Source organism: Miniopterus schreibersii, assembly GCF_964146895.1.
Source record: "Miniopterus schreibersii genome assembly, chromosome: 15".
In the NCBI taxonomy this organism is placed as follows: Eukaryota; Metazoa; Chordata; class Mammalia; order Chiroptera; family Miniopteridae; genus Miniopterus; species Miniopterus schreibersii.
Genome location: NC_138115.1, coordinates 20,308,530 through 20,330,082, shown reverse-complemented (window position 1 = coordinate 20,330,082; position 21,553 = coordinate 20,308,530). Strand labels below are relative to the sequence as shown.

Sequence of the window (21,553 nt, the reverse complement as noted above, 5' to 3'; positions counted from 1 at the left end):
TGACAACTGAATGTACTGTATCCTGAATGGGATCCTGAGACAGAAAAAGGACATTAAGTAAATACTGAAGAAATGATAATAATGTATTACTGTTGCTTCATAGGTTGTAACTAATGTGTCAGACGTTAGTTTGATGAAGGATGTTAACAGTGGAAGAAACTGGGTGTGGGGCATATGGGTACTTTCAGTAATATCTTTGCCACTTTTCTGTAGTTTTATTTTAAAATAAAAAGTTTAATTTTAAAAAAGTATACTACAACATCAAAATAAAGAGGGATATTAGTGTGAAAATATTTAAAGAATGTGTTGAATGTTGGAAAGCAAAGTCATCAAAATGTTATTTTCTTAGGTAGTAAATTAGACACTGTTTCTGGGTTGTAGTAAGTTTAGTTATTAAATACTCCTTTTTCCTTTTATTTAATATTAGATGTTACATTTAGTCACATAGATTAACCACTAAACCCTGTTTTAATGCATTCTATAAGATGCATTATCTTATATATGTTAAAATTTAATCCAAAAATGTAGCATTAGAGAATTCTGTTTTCCTCCCTCTTTTCTTATTTTTTTAAAAATCAGTTTTGCTTTCTTTGCTAATATTTTTACTTTATAGAATGATTTCACCTCAGAGGATATGACCCAGCCTTTAAAATATACTTCATCCTCTTCAGCTAGCATGTTTTTATTAGTGAATATATACTTGCAAAAGTACTTTGAATAGTGAATCCTCCAAGAGCAATGCAAAAGCACAAGTAGTTTTATCTTTTCTCCAGTACTCATTGCCAAAGGATGTTTGCTGTTAATTAATAAGGTTTTCTTTTACTCTTTTACTCTTGGGCAGCTCATGTTGGCACCTTTGGGTTTTCTTTTTATGACTTAGGTAATGTGATGATCTTTATAAAAGCTTTTTATTGGTGTTTTATAAATCTTGATTTTTCTATACTCTGAGTCAGTCCTAGGTGGCAAATATTTTTGTTTTTACCAAGTTGATGAACTGCCCATGATGTAAAAAGATCCTCTGTACAATTACTGTGAGCCCTTCAATTTTCTATATCAGGAAAGAGTTTTAAAATTTCACAGTGGGTTGTTATCTGTGTCTCTAAAGTGCCTGTAGAATCTGGAAATTCCTTCCAGGGTCCACACTTACCAAATGGTATCTTTGTGTCGTGTTTCGTAGCAGTGTCTGGCCATCGCCCAAGGTTTGGGTACGATTATGGTAGTGTTGAGAGTTTTGGTTGGCATGACATGGTAATACTTGCTTAAGGTTGAGTTTTTTAAGCTGTTTTTTCCCTTTTTAGTTTTCAGACATTTTGTAAACTACATAGGAATTCTTGTTCCATATGCTTCTACATATATTTCGCTTGATTCATAAAACTGAAGTATAATCTTGACTGGTTCAGAATTCAGTTCTTCACTTAAAAAAAAAAAGGAATAGCCAAGAGTTTATTTTTCAGAATGCTTTGAGAAGAGTAAGTATGAGACCTTGAAGGAACTACCAGTTCCTTCTAAACGTTAGACTTAAAATCAATAATTATTTTGGATCAACACTCCCAGTCCCCCCCAAATGTGGGCAGCCAGTTAAGAGCTTTCTCTAGGTTTTGTTTTTTTGTGTTGTTTTTTTTTTAAGCCAAACCCAGAATTCTTTTGGCTTTGCTCTGGTGAATGAAATAGAAATGATATATAATTTATTTATCATACTATTGGAATTTTGTGTTTTTAATTAATTGATCAAGTTTATAATTTTTTATAGTCACCTTGGAAGTTAAAACCAGCTTTTTCCTGCCTTCTCACTTTGTGGTAACTTTGCTTTTAAATCAGAGGAACAGATGTTATGAGTTCTCCTTGGAGATATTTAGAACCTGGGGAAAAGGCACGTTAGGGTACAAACATTTTCAAGTAAGAAGGTACCTCAGGAAGTCACTAAATATAGTAGCTTCATATCACAGGCAAGGAAATGGAGGCCTAGAGAGGTGATATGACTTATCCTAAGTCATTCGGTGAATAGAGTTGAAACCAATAAATCTCAACCCAGGTTTTTCCCTGTTCCAGTGTGAGTGACATCAGAATTCTTGTATTAGGCACCATTGCTTTCTTTATTAGTAACATTTTATTTTTATTATTTTACATTTTTAAAAATTTATCTTTATTGTTGAAAGTATTATAGATGTCCCTCTTTTTTCTCCCATTGATCCCCCTCCACCCTACTGGAGTTGTTAAAAATATCAGTTGGACATGGACTTACCATATGTTTGGTTTCCCTGAGGTAGGCTGGCTTCCCCTTCTTGTCTTGTCTTGGCGTCGTCAGTCGCACCCTGCGTCACCGTCCCGAGTGCCGGGGTCAGCGATGGACGTTGTGGTTGCCTTGCTGGAAGGACAGGCAGTGTTAATTCGCACATCTTCTCTGTTCTCTTGCCTCCCACTCAGATGGTCCCATTCTGGAACATGGGTGCACATTAAATCGCTGACTTTGCTTGCTTCTATTGACTTTACCATATAACGTAGTGCACACTGTTCTTGTAGCTCAGAGAGATTCAAGTGTTAAAGCATGATAGGCCTCAAACGCAGAGGCTTGTTATTTTTTAAGGTAATTTTGCAGAAGTCAATTGAAGAAGCCTTTAAGATTTTGTTAATGCGTCTGACACATGTTTCTCTTGCCCTAGTAAGTACATTTTATTAGCCGTTTAAAACCTGTTTGGGTAATTGCACAAATAAAAAATTAAAACTATTTATTAGAACATTAAAAGTTGGGGTGAATATAGTTTTGGAGGAATAATACACTGGAGCATTTAGTCAAACACTTCATCGTATGTGGAAACTGACTCCCAGGGAGGTTCAGGGCCCACTGCCTAAGATCCAGCAGTATAAGGTGGTTTTAAAATTCTTTTCCTCCCTGAACAGATCGCAAGACCGGCGTTTTATGGTCTGAACTTTGACTTGACGTTGGGTTTCTGTGGTTTGGGGGGTTGGTATTGGCCAGCACCCACATTGGCAGAGTTGAATGTGCGTTCTCAGGATGGGCAGCTGGGTAGATCGTATAGAAGTTGGCCTCGCTGTGTAGAAGACGTGCCAGTCTCATCATGAGCTTCATACTCAGCCTCTCAGTCCCCGTTATCAAAGAAAATCTTCATCACTGAGGTGTTTCTTTTAATTCATTTCTCATCATGGGGCTGCATATTGTAACCTGTTAATATGATCTCATTATCTTTTAGTATTTTTTTTTTAATCAATCATTTATACTGCTGACAGTCTAAAGAACTAAACAAAATGAAGCATCATGGTTTTTGTGCCCCTGCCCATGTAACTTAAGAATTTGATTCAGTATCTGGTTTTAGCCTTGGAAATTTAGCTAATAAAGATAGCTTTTCCTTACATTACACTCTCAGAGTGGATGTCTTCTTTCGTTTCTCAGGTGTGTCAGTTAAACATAAGCACAAATGAGTAATGTCCTTTTATTTCTCTTTCTTAACCCCCTCCCCCCCCACACACAGTACTTTTCTTTACCTTTTCTAAGAATTTAAAGTAATGGACCTGAAAGGTATGCTTCTCTCTAATACAGGGTTTCCCAACCCTTTTCCTTGGCACATGGAAAATGATAGTGTTGGTGTGTCATAAAGAGGTGATTTGGAGGCCAGAGACGCCTGCCTTGGCTTCGAAATTGTTTTGGCCATTCTTGGTCTTCTGTAACTCCATGTAGACTTCAAAATCAACTTGCCAATTGCCAAAAAAAAAAAAAAAAGTCTGCTGGAGTTTTGGTTGCAAGTACATTGAATTTATAAACCAATTTAGGGATCAACTGACTGGTCAATATTAATCTGATCCAATATTTGGTCTGGTTTATATGTTTTAAAGGGATGAGTCTAGGTGCTGTGAAAAATGGATGGAGGCCAGAAGTGAAGCAAGAGTGGAAGCAGCGGGACCAGTTAGGTTTTTGTAGCGATCCATTCCAGGGTTTGTGGTAGAGTGGATCAGGGTAATAATAGTGAAGATAGAAGTGGGGGGTGGGGGTGGGGATATCTTTTGGAAATAGGATGGGCAGAACTTGTAGGTGGTTTGGAGATGGTGAGCAAGGAAAAGCTCAACTTCAAGGGTGAATCCTAAACGTTTGGTTTTAGTGGCTGGGCGAACGGTGGTTCTGCTTACTAGGTGGTGAGATGGGGAAATTAGAGAAGGGCAGTAGGAAGTTTGGCCAGGGGTTGGAGTGGGTCGTATTGGTAATCAAGGGTTTGTTTTGAGCCTATGAGATAACCAAGTAAATGGTTTGTCTTGTTTCAGGTGGGAAGTTTTTTAGAGAAGATATGGGAACATGGAATATTCTTCGATGTCTTTTGCATTTTCAAAAGAACTGAAAGTGTGTGGTAGATGAGATCTACTGTTCTTTGGATGAATGGGACATTGTTCTGGGGGAATGTATCTTCACCTAAGATGTTAGGACACCAGGTCCTTGAGATGGTATGTGTCATCGAGATCCACATACCTCGCAGTCAGCCGTCTTTGTTCCACAGTGGGAGTTCAGTTCAGCCAGGCTTTGTGCTTGTTTGTGGAACTAATTTCCCTGGGCTGCAGTTTCATCATTGATAAAATACGATGATAGTGTTTTTGCTTTGTAACTTCCCTGGGTGATTCTAAAAAGCAGATGACATGAGCATATGTTGTTAATGAATAGACTATAAACTAAGTTGGATTTTTGGTTTCATCTCTTTTTAAGGACTTAGCATGTATTACTTGATAAATAAGTTCTTTCTGGTATTATCTTTTTCTTGTATTTGAAGACTTCCTCATTTTATCTTTTTCTAGATCTAGTGGCGTGCAGGGAATTTCTTAGCCTGGCTTTATCCATGAACCTTTTCAATGTTGTCTGACATAACCTTACTGGTGAAGACATAGGAGGAGGTGGTATTCCTAACTCTTGCCGATTAATAGCATTTTCTGCTACCACTAGTTGAAGGACCATGATGCAGTAGAAAAAGACAAGCTTTGCATTCACTTCTGTTTTTTTACTTAAATTTCTTTTTTCTTTTTTAAAAAAATATCTTTATTGATTTCAGAGAGAGGAAAGGAGAGGGAGAGAGAGAGAGAGAGAAACATCAATGACGAGAGAGTCATTGATCGGCTGCCTCCTGCATGCCCTTGACTGGGGATCAAGCCCTCAACCTGGGCATGTGCCCTGACCGGGAATCGAACCCCGATTGCCTGGATCCTAGGTCGATGCTCAACCGCTGAGCCACACCCGGCTGGGCTTTACTTAAATTTCTTAAAGCATTTGTTCATCTGTCAGGTGGGGATGAAACCTAGGGTCTTTATCTGAAGTAAAGGTAGTGTATGTAAGCTGATTATCACAATTTGTGGAAGTAGTTGCTCACAAAATGGTGATTTCTGTCATTGTCATCATTGAGTTATTTTATTTTATTTTATTTTAGCCTAGGATGTTTACTATTCTAGTATGTTACTGTCAGCCTACTACTAAAATTTTGGTGTATAAGCTTTTGCTTACCCTGCAGAACAGATCACTAAAAAGGGGGGTTCGAGGAAGGATTCCTGGTAGCCAGCAGCATATATTTAAGTACCACTGTCTGGTGGGCATTGTGTGTACTCCATCAGTTTTCCATTGAGCTATCCTGAAGGAGTTTTTTTTTTTAAGTTGAATATTCTCAACCATGTTCAAATTAATGCCACAATTCTGAGAAGAGATGGGGGTGGTAACTACTAGATAATAGAAAAATTTCACTTGTAAGTAATCTTTAATCCACAGGATTTTGTAGCAGATGTTTGCATTTTTCCTACCCCACAGTACCCTGTGTACCTGCGATGCTGGATAAATAACAAGTTCTGATGAATTTGCACCCTGGTGCCATAGAAACAGTGGAAATCAAAGATTAAAATAGAGCTCAATAGTGACCAGGTTTCCTAGGCCAAATTGAAGCATAGTGCTGAGGCAATTATTCCGGTAATTTAGACCATTTATGAAAATGGAGCTGACATTTATTGAACACTTACTATGTGCCAAGCTATATGCTAAACATTCTGTGTGTTCTATTGACTAATCTTAAAAGTATCCCTGTGAACCACATGTGTTATTATTCTCACTTTACAGGTGAGGCCATTGAGACTTGGAAAGATTAAGCAGTTTGCCCAAGATTATACAATAAGTGACAGAAACAGGACTGCAACCTTGACTTTGACACTAGAACTTGTGCTTTCTCCCTCTGAATAGTATTACCAATCATACTGAGGTATTTGGCATATTACCTTTCCGCTTTGTTGGTAAAATCTTGACTAATGGAATGAAATGAGATACTACAAAAGAAATATGTAAAAAGTGTTTTTCTTTGTCTGATAAGATGTGCTACACTTTTGGTCAGAATGACAAAAGTAAAATATTTTAAGGAAGACCATTGAGGCCAAAGACCAACCGATTCAACCAACCAACAAAAACCAGTTTAGCTTATCTTCTGAAACCTTGAGCTGAAAATAGGTCTAATTGGTATGAAATATTAAGTGTGGTTGACCTCTAGAACCTTCCTTAACATAGGTTGGGAATTCTATAGACTTCAGGATTCATATTTATTTGCCAATGAGTCTTTCTCACATGTATTTAATCTGTATAATAATATCCACTGTAGCCTAGGGAGCATAATATGAACACCGTTCTGTAGGGAGCTGTAACTTCCATGTACCAGACCTCGGATTCATCTAGCTTCTTAAAGTCTGGTCTACCAGAATGTTCCAAACCAAAATACAGAAGCTACAATGTACTCTGAAAACAGTCCTTGTCCAAGACTTAAAAGCTGTGGTTATGTAGGTTTATGCATGCTCTGACCCTAGGTTGACCAGAGTGAGTATTTCCTCCTGTGGGGGACTTTTTAGATGTCTTATAAGTATATTAAAAGAATTACTTTATCTTCAAGGCATATTAAAATGACTAAGACTTCAAAAATACTAATCACTTCTGTACACAGGGGAGTGATCTGAGAGATAATGTTAGTACCACTGACTGTTAGGCCCCGTAGTCTAAGTCTCTTTGTAAAACCGTATTTATGAGAAACTATGTTTAACCAACCAACAAAAACCAGTTTAGCTTATCTTCTGAAACCTTGAGCTGAAAATAGGTCTAATTGGTATGCAATATTAAGTAATGTGGCTTTTGAGTGGAATATAGTAAGTACACACTTTAAAAAGGAACCATTCTGCTTGGTATTTTAATTGTATTGGTATCAGTGTTTCTCTTCTCAATGGTGACTAGAATTGGAGCAGCAGATACAGCAGATAATCCTGAAACTTCCTTTTGGGTGAGCTTCAAACCTCCCAGACCTTCAGGTTGGTGATGAGCTGGAGTAGAAGGGAGGATAATGAGGACCGAGGCAGTCAGGGAGCTGCACAGCCTGGCTGGTCAATGGCACTGGAGTCTCAGGAAGAGGAGCTTGCAGGCAACTTTCGAGATGTGTTTTTTGTCAACCTCCTGTACCATCTGTTTTCACTGAGGTAGCATAGCAAAAACCTCTTAGATTTATGTCATTAATGTACCGCAAATATTTTCCTTTAACAATCCAGTGATTTGTACTGGTGATTTGAAAGCCGCTAGGTAAATTGATCACAGATTACTAAGTTAGGCTTGGCCATTCTGCTTACTTAGCTGGAATAGTAGGGGTGCATTGTAACCTTCCTGTTTAAAAAAAAAAAAAAAATGTATGCGTGCATTTGGGGGTTTCGGCAAGAAGCTGACTTTACTATTTCTCTAGCTGTGTGACACCTGCCAGGACAAAGAGCCACATGATCACCCCCTAATCCCAATTCTTCTAACTCATGGGCTCTCAGCAGGAGCAGTTTTGTCCCCTAGGGGGTAGAAATTGGTTCTTGGGGGCAGAAATGCCCCAAATATCTTACTTTTTATGTATAAAGCACAGTATATATATCTATATATATAACATATAAGTAGGTATATATTTGTGGCATTAAAATTTCATGGAGGGGTAAAGGGAAAAGAGGTCAGTGCCCCTGATTAAGTAGTCAGGTATTGTATGTTTTAAAAATTCTTGTGGCACACCGGTTGAAAATCACTGCTCTGTCTAGGTTGGGATCAGAAAGGTTTAGACCACCTCTGTGAGAATAGGGGTGGCTGTCATCTAAGCCCTGTCTAGTGAGTGGCTGTCTGAGTCTGTCTCTTAGGAAAATAATAAAGTCGGTAAACTCTGCCTTGGATCTCCTTAAGGCCAACTTTTCCCTCTTCCCTGCTAATGAAAACTACATTTAGCCCGCTGTTTAATGGGAAAGCTTGTTATAAGCCAGTTTACACTAAGGTGAAAATGACTGATGATAACTTAATGTGTTATTATTTTCAGAAGCACTTGCATTTGAGCAGTGGGCCGTCCTCAGTGTAAGAGAGTAGTAGAGGCTTCGGTACTCTGACAGGCTTCACCAGTGGTTCCCAACCGGGGGCTTAAAGGAATGATTGCATTGGGTCTATGGAAGCACATGCCCAGCAAGAATCACCTGTAGACATAGTCAAGAGTGTCTCACGAATGCATGCATACTGTTTTAAAAATGCATGCATGGACTGCTATAATGAGTAAAATATAAACTGAAAGTATTACTGAATTTATAATGCTTCATTGTTATTAAGTATTTTGTCAAGCCATAAATACTAAAAGTATTGCTGCTATCATATGAGAATCCTTATTCTGAAAAGCCAAAGAACTGTGGTGCTGACTCTGTCAGCGGGTCATCATACTTGAGGTGTGATAGGAATCCCCACACACAGGCCATTATACACATGGACCGCAGTCACAGGGGGCCCTACAAAGAACTCCTTGATAGTTTCAGGAACTTGGGCGGAAATCCCTGCAATAAAACATTTGGTGCAGAATTGTATTTATTGACTGTTATTGCCCGTTTTTTTCAGGCATCATAGGCAAACATTGCTTCAAAGTGATTTAGAAGTGGTTGAGAACGATTCATTGGCACTGTAAATCTTTATACTTTTTAGACTCTCTTATCTATTAGAGTATCATTAGAAATAGGATTGACGCTGACATTCCCAAACCTGTTTCTCACCTGAGAGTGAGCCCTTTATCTTAGCCTCTTCCACCCTGGGGCAGCAACTGCTCCTTCTTAGTTGTCCCATGCAGTGCCCATGACATTCTGTGTCTTTGGATGTCTATAAAGAAATGCTTTTTTGATATTGATGTACATATCCTTTTTAAAAACATATTTATTTGGTAGGAATTTATTTGGATAAGAACAAGATGCTAAAACCTTAAAACAGTTTTTTCTTACAAAGTAATAGTGCATGCCCTCTATAACTTTATTTACCCTGCACAGATAGGACAGAAATACATAATACTTTAAGCCAGGTTGCATTATAACAAATTCCATCATTAGCACAATTCAAATTAATTAAATTTTACTTTTATTACAGAGGGAGTAAAAGCCACTTTGGAACTTAGTATCTCTTGTGAATCTCATAACTAGAATGCAGTTTTTAAACATGATTTGAGCCCTGGCCAAGTGGCTGAGTTGGTTGGAGCATCATCCCATACACCGAAAGATTGTGCGCTCGATTCCAGTCAGGGCACCTCCCTCTCCCTCTCCCTCTCCCTCTCCCTCTCCCTCTCCCTCTCCCTCTCCCTCTCCCTCTCCCTCTCCCTCTCCCTCTCCCTCTCCCTCTCCCTCTCCCTCTCCCTCTCCCTCTCCCTCTCCCTCTCCCTCTCCCTCTCCCTCTCCCTCTCCCTCTCCCTCTCCCTCTCCCCCTCCCCCTCCCCCTCCCCCTCCCCCTCCCCCTCCCCCTCCCCCTCCCCCTCCCCCTCCCCCTCCCCCTCCCCCTCCCCCTCCCCCTCCCCCTCCCCCTCCCCCTCCCCCTCCCCCTCCCCCTCCCCCTCCCCCTCCCCCTCCCCCTCCCCCTCCCCCTCCCCCTCCCCCTCCCCCTCCCCCTCCCCCTCCCCCTCCCCCTCCCCCTCCCCCTCCCCCTCCCCCTCCCCCTCCCCCTCCCCTCCCCCCCCTCCCCCCCCTCCCCCCCTCCCCCCCCTCTCCCCCTCTCCCCCTCTCCCCCTCTCCCCCTCCCCCTCCCCCACCCCCAATAAAAACACCACATGATTAGATCTTGGGTTGCCATAAGAAATTGAAAAGGCCCATGACTGTATTCCATTTGAATGCAGGTTTTATGTAGAGGGATTTATTTAAGCTTTCATGGTGTTTTTCATTATTATTGCTAACTTAGAAAGGTTTTTAAAAAATATCTTTATGGAAATTACTGTATAATAAACTTCAAATATTTAAAGCACACAGTTCGATGTGTTTTCACACCCCCCCACAAAAACACAGACACAGCTATGAAACTATCCCCACAATCAAGATGGTGAACCTACCCCTTACTCTCCCAAAGTTTCCTGTTGCCACTGTGTAATCCCTCCTCACCTGCCCCGGGCGCCTCACAGGTAATCACTGGTCTGCTGGTTTGCTTTCTGTTGTTATAGATTAGTTTGCCTTTTTAAGAATTTTATATAAATGGAATCATACCGTCTTTTTATCATCTGACAATATTGATATATCCTTTTAGTTCCAGTTCGGACATCATAAGAGATCTTCTAGAAGAAGAGGAAGCCTGGGAAGCATCACATAAGTGAGTTCTCGTAATAAAAATAAGCATGTACTTTGACCTGAGAAATTTTAATTCTATACAGTTGATTTTCAAACAAAAGAATATTTGTGCTTTCTGATTTAAGAAAGTAATAATTCACACACATCAAGGTAAAGATTTCCAGTTTACTACTTGTTTCTATATATTTCTGCTGAGAAATGGAATCCCAGTATAAGAACTCTGAATACTTGTCAGAAGTTGTTTTTCTAAAGACAGATTGTTCCAATAGGCGATCAGTAGTTTGGCTTTAAGCCCTGGCTCCAGAGCCTTTAGAAAACGTTTACGCCTTCTCTAGATGTTCCCAGTCATGAGATGTGTTTAGAATAAATGCCGTTTTACTTCTGTACCACTATGGATCAGTCTGGAAATGAGACTTTGCAGTGGGGGTGCTATTCCAGGTCCCACTGGTAGATGAGCAGGAAAGGAACAGTGCCAAACAATAATACATTTCCATGCATCCCCACCCACAGGAGCGATCTGTTGTGCGGCAGGGCGAGCTTTCTCCAGTAACGTCGCGATCGCCTCTCCCGTGGGCCTTGAGAACTGCCTGGCGGCAGCTTCACTGTCTCTGGTCATTTCTGTGACCTTTTCTTCACAAGGAGTTTTTGAAAGCTCAGCTCTTTTCAGTGGCTCCCCCACCAGCTGAAGACCGTGTTCTTTATAGAGAAAATAGAAGCCATGGTATAGGAATCCTCATCTTTCCAAACGTATAAACCTGCCTGCAGCTGTACTTATTAACCCTCATTTCCTCTTTTAGTAATAAAGGGATGTCCTGGCTCCTTTCTGAGGCTAATTCCTCCTCCCCATTCTCACTGTCTTGTGAGGAGCTTTGCTTTGTCCCTCCTCTCCTACAGGCAGCCTCTCTCAGCTGTGTTTTCTCATTGGGTTTCTAGCATGCTCCATGACTCTTTCCCATCGTAAGACCACCCAGCCACGCAACCAACAGACAAAAGCACCGCAGTCGGCCTCATTTCGCTCCTTCTCATTCTGTAGCTATTGTCTCTCCTTCCTTAATAGCTGACCTCCACTTGCGGTCTCCCTTTCCTTATCTCCCGCTTACTTGCTCTGCAGCACATTCTGCCGGTCCCATCATTCTCACACAGCTTTCACGCAAGCCGTGGAAGACCTCCGTGTTGCTAAATCCAGAGCACCATTTTTAGACCTTATCTTTCTTCACTTCTTAGCAGTTTTTGATACTATTGATTTCTTTACCTTTCTTAAAAGCCTCTCTTCTTTGGCTTATGAGACAGAGTACCCTGTTTTCCTCTTGCTCAATCAGGTCATTAATTGTTGATGCTGGTCAAGATTAAGTTTATCTCCTAGTAAACTTATCTCTCCTGCCAATACCTTTCCTGAGCCCCAGACTTATATATCTACTACCTACTTGATTTCTCTTCTTAGGTATTTTTAAGAAACCTCAAAATCAACGTGCATAGCTGAACACTTGACCTTATCTACTCTCCAACGCGCCCTCCCCAAAGATTTTAATTTTTATTTTTGTTTAAAGTATTACAGATGTCCCTTTTTCTCCCCAATGCCCCATTCCCCCCTTTCCTTCCCTCTCCCCAGTCACTCTCCCCACCATTGTCCATGTCCTTAGGTTGTGCATATATGCATATAAATTCTTTGGTTACTCTCTCCCCCTCCACCCCCCCCCCCGCCTCCCTCCATCCCTCTGACATTTCGTCAGTCTCAACTATGCTTCCATGTCATTGGATCTATTCTGCTCATCAGTTTATTAAGTTCTTTAGATTCCACGTATAAGCGAGATCATGTGATATTTTTCTTTCGCTGCCTGGCTTATTTCACTTAGCATAATATTCTCCAGGACCATCAACACTGTCCCAAAGGGTACGAGATTCTTCTTCTTTACAGCTGCATAGTATTCCATGGTATAAATGTCCCACAACTTTTTAATCCACTCGTCTACTGATGGGCACTTGGGCTGTTTCCAGATCTTAGCTATTGTAAACTGTGCTGCTATGAACATTGGGGTACATATATCCTTTCTGATGAATGTTTCAGGGTTCTTAGGATACATTCCTAGGAGTGGCTCCCCAAAGTTTTTAAAACAAAATAAAAACATGGTCCTCTTCTAGTGTTCCTCTTCAGCCAGTTTCTCCCCACCACCCTCCCCCAAAGAAAAACAGAAGTCATTCTCGACGTCTTGTTCTCTAGAGCCTCTGTGACCAGTCTTACAGATTTTACTTCTGAAACATCTCTGGAATCCATAGATTTATTTCTACCCTTCTCATCACCCTAATTCATGCTACCGTTGTGTCTTGATTGGGCAATAAATTGTGTCTTAATATGTTTGTCTACATTTTCTGGCTTCTTTACAATCTAATCTTCATATTGCAGCTAGAGTGACCTTTTTAAAATGAAAATCTGATCAGTCACTCATCTCTCCACTTTAAAAATAGTCAATAGCTTCTTATTCTTTTTAGGATCAAGAGGGGGGATCTTTAATCTGCCTAAAAGGTCCTGTATGACCTGGTCCTCTCCAGTCTCGTGTCTTATTACACACCTATGCATTCTCTCTGCTCTACTGAAACAGACTTCTTAGATCGCCTCTTCATGCTACCTTCTCGCCTACCACAGGGCCTTTGAATAGGCTTGTCTCTCTACCCAGAATGATCTTCTCATCTTTCTTACCCCTACTCACCCTTCAGGTCTAAACTCAAGACCTGCTTCTCATGGAAGTCTTTTCTGGCCTTGCCTTCCGGATCGTGTCCTTCTATTACAGGCTCTTACGGCACAGTGTCCTCTTTCCAGTGCATTCATGGGACTATTTGCCCATCTCCCCTACCAGGCTCAATTTCTAACCCCAGTGTCAACACAGTTCTAACCCAGTTGATACTTTACATATGTGAACTCATTTAAATAGCATAGCAGTACTATAATGCATGATTATTCCTGTTTTATCATGAGGTAACCGAAGCGGAAAGGGTTAAGTCTCCATTCCAGCGTCACTTAGCAGTAAGTGATGTGTGATGAAGCTGAGAGTCTAGCCTAATGTGTCAAAGTCAACACTTTCAGCTGTTAAGCTATACTGTCTTTCCAAAGGAGAGGTTTGCTGTGCTGTTGACATTTTGTAGTTTCATAGCTGAATTGCTGGGAAAATGGAAAAGTGTGGTGTATCCAGGAAATGCGGTCTGAATAAGTTTATCAGGCTAGTGAGATATTTGTGGTTCAAACTATTGTTTTATGAAAGTTTGAGATTTTGACTGCATTACTTTCACCTAAGCATTATTTAACTTTGTATTCTCGGGGGGGGGGGGGATGCCACTCCTTAGCTTACCTCGTATTGGAAATCATCTTGACACCAATGGCTATGACAAGCTGTAATCCACAATTCCTAAGCCCAGGTCCATTCTTGATAATGATGACCTCTTAACATCATTATTATAAAAAAGACACTTAGCAAACAAACCCCATCACTTGATAACAAATGTTAAATTGGGAAGAATGTAAATACTCATCTAGTCCAGTCCCTTCATTTTATAGAGCAGGAAGCTGGGCTCCAGAGAGGTAAATTGACTAGGTCAAGGTCCACAGCCAGAGAGTAGCACTGCCAGGATCAGAATCCAGGACTCCTGATTTCAGCTGAGTACTCAGTAGTTTAAGTAAGCTTACACCATAATGTAGCTTTATTTATTTACTTTTTTATTTTTTTGGGGGGGGGGGGGAGAAACATCGATTTCTTGTTCCACGTATTTATGCCTTACATTGGTTGCTTCTTGTATGTGCCCTGACCAGGGATCAAACATGCAACCTTGGCATATTGGGATGGCGCTCTAACCAGCTGAGCTACCTGGCCAGGACACCATAATGTAGCTTTAGAGGCAGAATCAGTAAAAGCTTCCACAGCTTTACTTTTCAACAAAGTGTGGCAGCTCTACAAGTGTCTGTCTTATGCCTATAGGCATATTTTTTTGGCGGGGGGGGGAGGGGGCATCTGTATAATACTTTCAACCAAAAAGATAAATTTTAAAAAATACTAGAAAAAAATATAAATGATTGAAAAAAACAAATTCTGGAGTTGAAAACCATAATAGCTGAAATGAAAAATTCACTAAGGGGCTCAGTAGCAGATATGAATAGGTGGAAGAAAGAATCAGTGAATTTGAAGATAGATCAATTGAAATTATTTAGTCTGAAGAACAGAAGGATACAAGGATGAAGAATAACGAACATCCTCAGACCTGTGGGACACCAGCAAGCATACCATCGATGCATAATCTAAGTTCCATGAGGAGAGGAGAAAGAGAAAGGACCAGAAAGAATATGTAACGAAATAATGCCTGAAAACTTCCTAAATTTGATGAAAAACATTAATCTACACATGTGGTATGTGCAATAGACTTGGTGAAAGAGAAAATTTTGAAAGAAGCATGAGACAGACAACTCATCACATGAGATCTGGTAATTTCTCATCAGAAACCATAGAGACCAGACAGAGGCAGCAGGATAACATTTCAAAATGCTAAAAGAAAAATACTGTTGCCCTAGCCAGTTTTGCTCGGTAGTGTTGGCCCTTGGATGGAAGGGTCCCAGGTTCGATTCTGGCCAAGCGCACTTCCCTCAGTTGCAGGCTCGATCCCTGTACCCTGCTTGGGTGTGTGCAAGAGGCAACCTTCGATATGTCTCTCTCACATTGATGTCTCTCCCTGCACTCCCTCTCCCCCTCCCTCCCTCCTTCTCTCTCTCCCTCCAGGGCTCTCTGAAAAGCAATGGGAAAAATTTAATTCTTGGTGAGGATTAAAAAAAAAAAATACTGTCACCCAAGAATTCTCTATCTAGCAAACTATTAAAAAATGAAGGAGAAATTAAGACCTTCCCAGAGGGGAAAAATGGAGAATTGGTTACTAGGAAATCTGTCCTATATACTAAAGGGAGTCTTTCAGGCTGAAATGAAAGGACAGTAGACAGTAACTGGAATCCATATGAAGAAATAAGGAGCACCACTAAGGATAAATATAAAATATTGGTAAATACAAAAGATAGTATAGATGTACTTTTTATTGTAATTCTTCCCACCCCACATCTGATTTAAAAGACAACTTTACACGAAGCAATAATTATAAAATTATAAGTCTGTGTTGATGGTCATATATAAAGACATAATTTCTACGACAATAGCATAAAAGAAAGAAAGGAGCAAAGCGGTTTAGGAACAGGGCTTTTATATACTATTGAAATTAAGGTGGTGTTAATCTGAACTAGATTGTTAAAAATTAGTATGTTAATTATATTCCCCAGGGCAACCACTAAGGAAATAAAATTTAAAATATAGTAAAAGAAATGACAACGGGATTAAAGTGGTATATTAGAAAATATTTAATACCAAAGAAGGAGTGAATAGAGGAACAAAAAAATGACATAAGCACTACAGAGAACAAACAGTAAATGCCACTCATAAATCCTGCCTTATCAGCAAATACATTAAGCATAAACAGATTAAACACTATTAAAAGGCAGAGATTGGCTGAATGGGTTTTTTAAAAACACACACAAACAAAACATGATTCAACTATATGCTTTCTACAAGAGATGTGCTTTACATTCAAAGATAAATAACTGAAAGTAAAAGGATAGAAAAAGACATACCATGTAACAATAACCAAAAGAGAGCTGGCATGGCTCTATTAATAGCAGACAAAATAGACTTAATACAAAAAATGTAACTAAAGACAAAGATATTTTATAATGCTAAAATGGTCAATCCCTAAAGAAGATATAGTAATTATAAGCATATATGCACCTCACAACAGAGCCCTAAAATACATGAAGCAAAAAAGATACAAACAAACTCCAAGAAACCCTTACAAATTAGATGAGAAAAGTGATGGAAAGGGAAACCACGTAGGAGCAACAAGGAGCAAAAGCCCATCAAAAATTACTGCTGATGGGCCTGGCCTCTGCCTGTGAGTGGGCATAGAGCCAGGCAGGCTAAACACAGAGTGGCCTGCGGCCTCGCCTCCGGACAAGGACCTTATTCATCAGTGGCCTGGCCTTTAATGGAAAGAAGGGTGATTTCTTGAGACAAAAGAACCTGGGGAGCTCCCTGGCTCCACAAGTCTCAGGCATGCTGTGCAGGCTCTAGTCTGCCTGTTCATGTTTCTTTTTAAGCTGCTGTGCCAAGAACTATAGGCAGTAAATGTGACAATGCAGAACTCAGCCAGGGTTATCACTCTGATTTTGTCTCGCTTATTTGACTTCACAAAATCTTAAATTTAATGTTTGTTTATTGACTACCTTTCACTGTCCATTCCTTTTGAATCCAGCACCCCTCTGCTGCCATTAAACTATGGCTTCCCATCCTGAATCTGGGAAATCATCTCTGGACACACTAACCTTCCTACTTTTCCTCTTCTGAGATTCACCTCATGCCTCTTGTCTGTGAAGAACTTTTTAGATACCAGTTCTGTCATAGTGCATATTGATTCTCCATTCTGTTTAATTAGAAAGAAACCAAAACATTTTCTATCATCTGATGACAAAACCAGAGACCCATCCGACTTAATAGACCTTTATCTAGAGACAGAAATAGGTTTATCCCAAGGAAGGCTGCATGTTGGCTGATATATTTTTCTTTCCTTTGTGCTGTTATTTTCTAGAAAGTAAATACTAATAAGATCAGCAAAAATTACTGCTGGGTATTAGAGAAGACAAATGTCATTTAACATCTCTCAAATTCCTGATATGTGCTAGTCACCAAGTAGGTACTTTCATGTTCGTTTTATTGTTTCATCCCTGTGATTACGGAGTAGGGAAGAAACTTGATTCACTTTGTTTTATGAGAAATCTAAGCCCAGAGAGATGGTGAATTGTCTTGACTCTCCTAATCCCAAGTCTAGGGCTTCTCCCACTGTGCCACGGCCGTGAGCTAGCACTACATGGTAATTCTCTGGACTGAGTTCTTCATCAGTTTTGACCCAGTAATAGGGAGTCTGATTCCATTATTTTGTTTGCTAATGGCTTTTAGGTCTAAACCCTCTCTCTCCCTCTTCTGTCCCACATCTGGGCATGCTGATAGGAAATCCTGGGTGCTCCCTCCTTTGGCCCTGGCAAACCATCCAAGTCCCTATCTGCATGGGAACCCTCACTCTGACACCGCGCCCCCCCCCCCCCCCCCCAGCCACCATAAAGAACCCAAGCCAGTTTCCATTTTCAGACCAACCTGTGAAAGCCTTCCCTGCTCTCCCCAGAAAAGCCTCTTTATGTGAGTAGTAAACCTTTTCATACTATGATTCTAATACTATTTCTGATTGGGTGGGGGGTTGTTTTCCCAAACCAACAAGCAATTCTAGTATACCACCTGGGTGTCCTATAATTCAACTCAATTTTGACACTATCTATGAGGAGATAGCGTCAGATCCCACAGGTTTAGAGCTCAGCCCTACAAGACTAACTCCACCTCCTCGTATATCAATCGTACATCTAGATTGTCACCTGTGCTTCTGATCTATTGGATGTAAATTGGAAGCTCCAACTACCCCATCCTTGGATTCACATAATTCATTATAGCAGCTCACAGAACTCAGAGGAATATTTTACTTACTAGTTTACTGGTTTATTATAAAGGGATATAGTTCAGGAACAGCCAGATGAAAGAGATGTGTGGGGCAAGGTATGTGGAAAGGGCTTTGAGCTTTCATGCCCTCTTTAGGTGTGTCACTCTCCTCAAATCTCCACATGTTCACCAACCCAGAAGCTCTCTGAACCGTCCTTTTGGATTTGCATAGAGGCTTCATTGCATAGGCATGATTGATTAAATCATTGACCATTGATGATTGAACTCCGTGTCTAGCTCCTCTTCCCTCCCTGAGGCAGAGCTGAAAGTTCCAACCCTTTAATCACATGGTTGGTTCCTCTGGCACCCACGCTCTTCCTCAACTGCTTTCTAAAAATCACCTCATAAACATGACAAAAGACACCTTTATTCCTTATCAAGAGATTCCGAGGGCTTTAGGAGCTCTGCGTCAGATAGGGACTTGCCTTTTCATATTCTCGATAGTGTTTTTCAAAGAGCAGCTTTTAATTTTAATGAAATCTAATTTATCATTTTTTTCTTTTGTAGTTTGCGCTTTTTGTGACCTAACTAGGAAATGTTTATCTAACCCAAGGTCACAAAGATTTTCTCTTATGTTCTAGAAATTTTATGTTTTTCATTTAGGTCTGTGACCTATTTAAGTTAATTTTTGTAATGGCACAAGATGTGGATTGAGGTTCATTTTTTACTTTTTACATATGGTTCTCCAGCTGTTCCGGCACTACTTATTGAAGAAACTATCCCCTTTACCTTGGTACCTTTATCGAAAATCAATTGAATATATATGTGTGGGTCTGTTCTGGAATCACTGTTCTGTCCCATTGATATCTATATGTCTGTCTTTTCACTGATATCACGTTGTTCACTACAGGTTTATAACAAGTCTTGAAATTAGCTAGTGTGAGGCCTGTAACTTTTCTTTTTCAGTTAACGTTAGGGTTTACTCTTTGTGTTGTGTATTTTATGGGTTTGGGCAAATATATAATGAATCCACTATTATAGGATCATACAGAATAGTTTCTCTGCCCTGTGCTCCGAACCCTCTGTGCTCCGCCTCTTCACCCCTCTCTATCCCCAAGCCCTTGATCTTTTACTGTCTCCATAGTTTTGCCTTTTCCACAGTGTTGTATAGTTGGAATTATACAGTATGAAGTCTTTTCAGATTGGCTTCTTTCACTTAGAAATGTTCTTGTAAGGTTTCCCTGTGTCCTTTTGTGGCTCAAGATCTCATTGTTTTAGTGCTATCTATATATTTCATTGTATGAATTAGTGCAGTTCGTTTACCCATTCACCTATTGAGGGATATCCTGGTCACTTCCAAATTTTGGCAACTATGAATAAAGCTGTTATATATAATTATATTATTATAATTATGATCCAAGTGCAGGATTTTGTGTGGATGTAAGTTCTCCATTAATTTAGGTAAACACCAAGGAGTACAGTTGCTGGACCATATGGTAAGAGCATGTTTAGTTTGGTCAGAAACTGTCAAACTTTCTTCCACAGTGGCTGTGCCATTCTGCGTCCCACCAGCAGTGAATGCGGGTTCCCCTGGCTCCCCATCCTCGCCAGCATTAGGTGTTATCAGTATCAATTTTTCTTTTTCAGAACTGTTTTGGGCATTCTAGCTTTGTTGCTTAGGTGTGTAGCTGAGGTCTCCTTGTCCCTAAGGGCCGTGAAAGGCTCTCTGCACCAGTCTGGGCATGCTTTTGAACTTTGGGAAAGCTAGGGACTGAGACTTCCACGGCTCTGTTGAATATAGGTATTCAGTTCACCATCAACCCTGTCCTGTGGGGAAAGGAAGCACCTGAATTGATTTTTATGGGGTTTGGGCAGAGTTCACAGTGGGAAAGGGAAGCTTGTAGGTGGGGTCCTTTGGGTTAATTTAGTGTATTGTTGTTGCTTCTACATCTGAATGTATGTAGAAATTGATGTGTTGTATACTTATAATTCCCCATGCCGTAGGTGCCAGAGCACATTCTCTGATAGGGAAGAAAAACAAGTAGAAAACTGCTAATACCTTTGAGTTCCCACACCCTAATGACCCCTTTGAGCTGCAAGTATTCATGACCAATGATTTTCCTGATTGGAGCCTCTGACAAAGGGAGGCACCCCATGGGGTTTTAGAGTTGTCTCCATCTAGCATAGCTACTAGGTATATCCCTTTTGAAAAACAGCTATTACCTTGCTACTAGGCTCTTGTCAAAACTGAATGCCTGAATCATGGAGGCTGTTATGGATTGAATTGTGTCCTAAAATTCACATGTTGAAGCTCTAATCCCAAATGTGACTATATTTGGAGACAGGGTCTTTAAGGAGGTGACTATGGTTTGATCAGGTCATAAGGGTGGTCAGAAAGGTCACAGTTTGGCAGATTAAAGTCACCCCCCCTCCCACTGTGGGTCTGTAAACCTAGAGGGTGCTGATCAGACCATTTGGGTCACTCATGTGGATACCAATAGAGTAAGGTCCATTATCCAAAAAGATGGACTGGAATCAGCAAGGGGCTGATGACCAAGGGGTTTGGTGGACTTCATATTCTCTTCGAAATCAGTAGGCATCTAATATTATTGGATGTTAAAATGGCCTCTTTAAAAAAAAATCAACTCCCTCACCACCTCCTGGTTACATACCTTAGTAAGGCAGTTTGGTTACTGAATGCTGCTGTCCCCAGAAAGGAATCATCTCCTTTGGTCACTCTCTGGGGAATGATCAGGACAAAAAGGGTGTTGTGGTCAGATCAACCTTGTTTAAAAACTCAGGATTCCTTCATGACTTGTTGGGCATTATTCTTCTTTCTCATAACAGCAGCCCACACTCTCCTGTCCAGATTGGTACACCCTCCAGCTGGCAACTTAGCCAAGATGGGTCCTAGAAGAATCAAACTTAATTCTGGTTCATCCACCTGGATTCTCTTGTTGGAGTAACATGGTTCTAGGTCAGGGGTTGGCCAGCCATGGCCTGGGGACCAAATCTGGCCTGTTTTTGTTAATAGTTTTATTGGAACACAGCCACACACATTTGTTAGTCTACGTCTGTGGCTCCTTTTATGTTATAGCAGCAGAACTGAGTAGTTGCAGCAGGGACTGTATGACCCTCAAAGCCCCAAATACCTGGCCCTTATAAAAGAAAACGTTTGCCAACCCCTGTCATAGTTCAAAAGGCTAATTAATGGTCACGAGGCTGAATACACTGCTCACTGACCATGGCCCACGTGGGTCAAAGTGGGGGGAACATGATGAGTCTCTGTAAGTTTTATAAAAATGCCCTTCTTCCTCTCCCCTGACCCTCTGGGTAAAAGAACTGGATGTGAGTTCCGGATGATTGAAGAGAAGGTGAAGTGATGGCTAATGGAAGCAAACACACTG

General features: G+C 40.6%; 1 protein-coding gene across 5 annotated transcripts in view; it reads left to right on the top strand.

The window, feature by feature from the left end:
* The window catches only part of RAD18 (RAD18 E3 ubiquitin protein ligase), a 77,421-nt gene that overhangs the window by 52,993 nt on the left and 2,875 nt on the right, over positions 1 to 21,553 (top strand). For 3 of the 5 annotated variants that reach the window (XM_081160676.1, XM_081160678.1, XM_081160679.1), the window contains one exon: positions 10,550 to 10,612. In XM_081160676.1, coding sequence (XP_081016802.1) covers positions 10,550 to 10,612 — 63 coding nt within the window. Of the gene's footprint in view, positions 1 to 6,091; positions 7,667 to 10,314; positions 10,428 to 10,549; positions 10,613 to 21,553 lie in introns of those variants that run through there. The other 2 variants (XR_014000443.1, XM_081160677.1) reach the window with 2 other exon arrangements.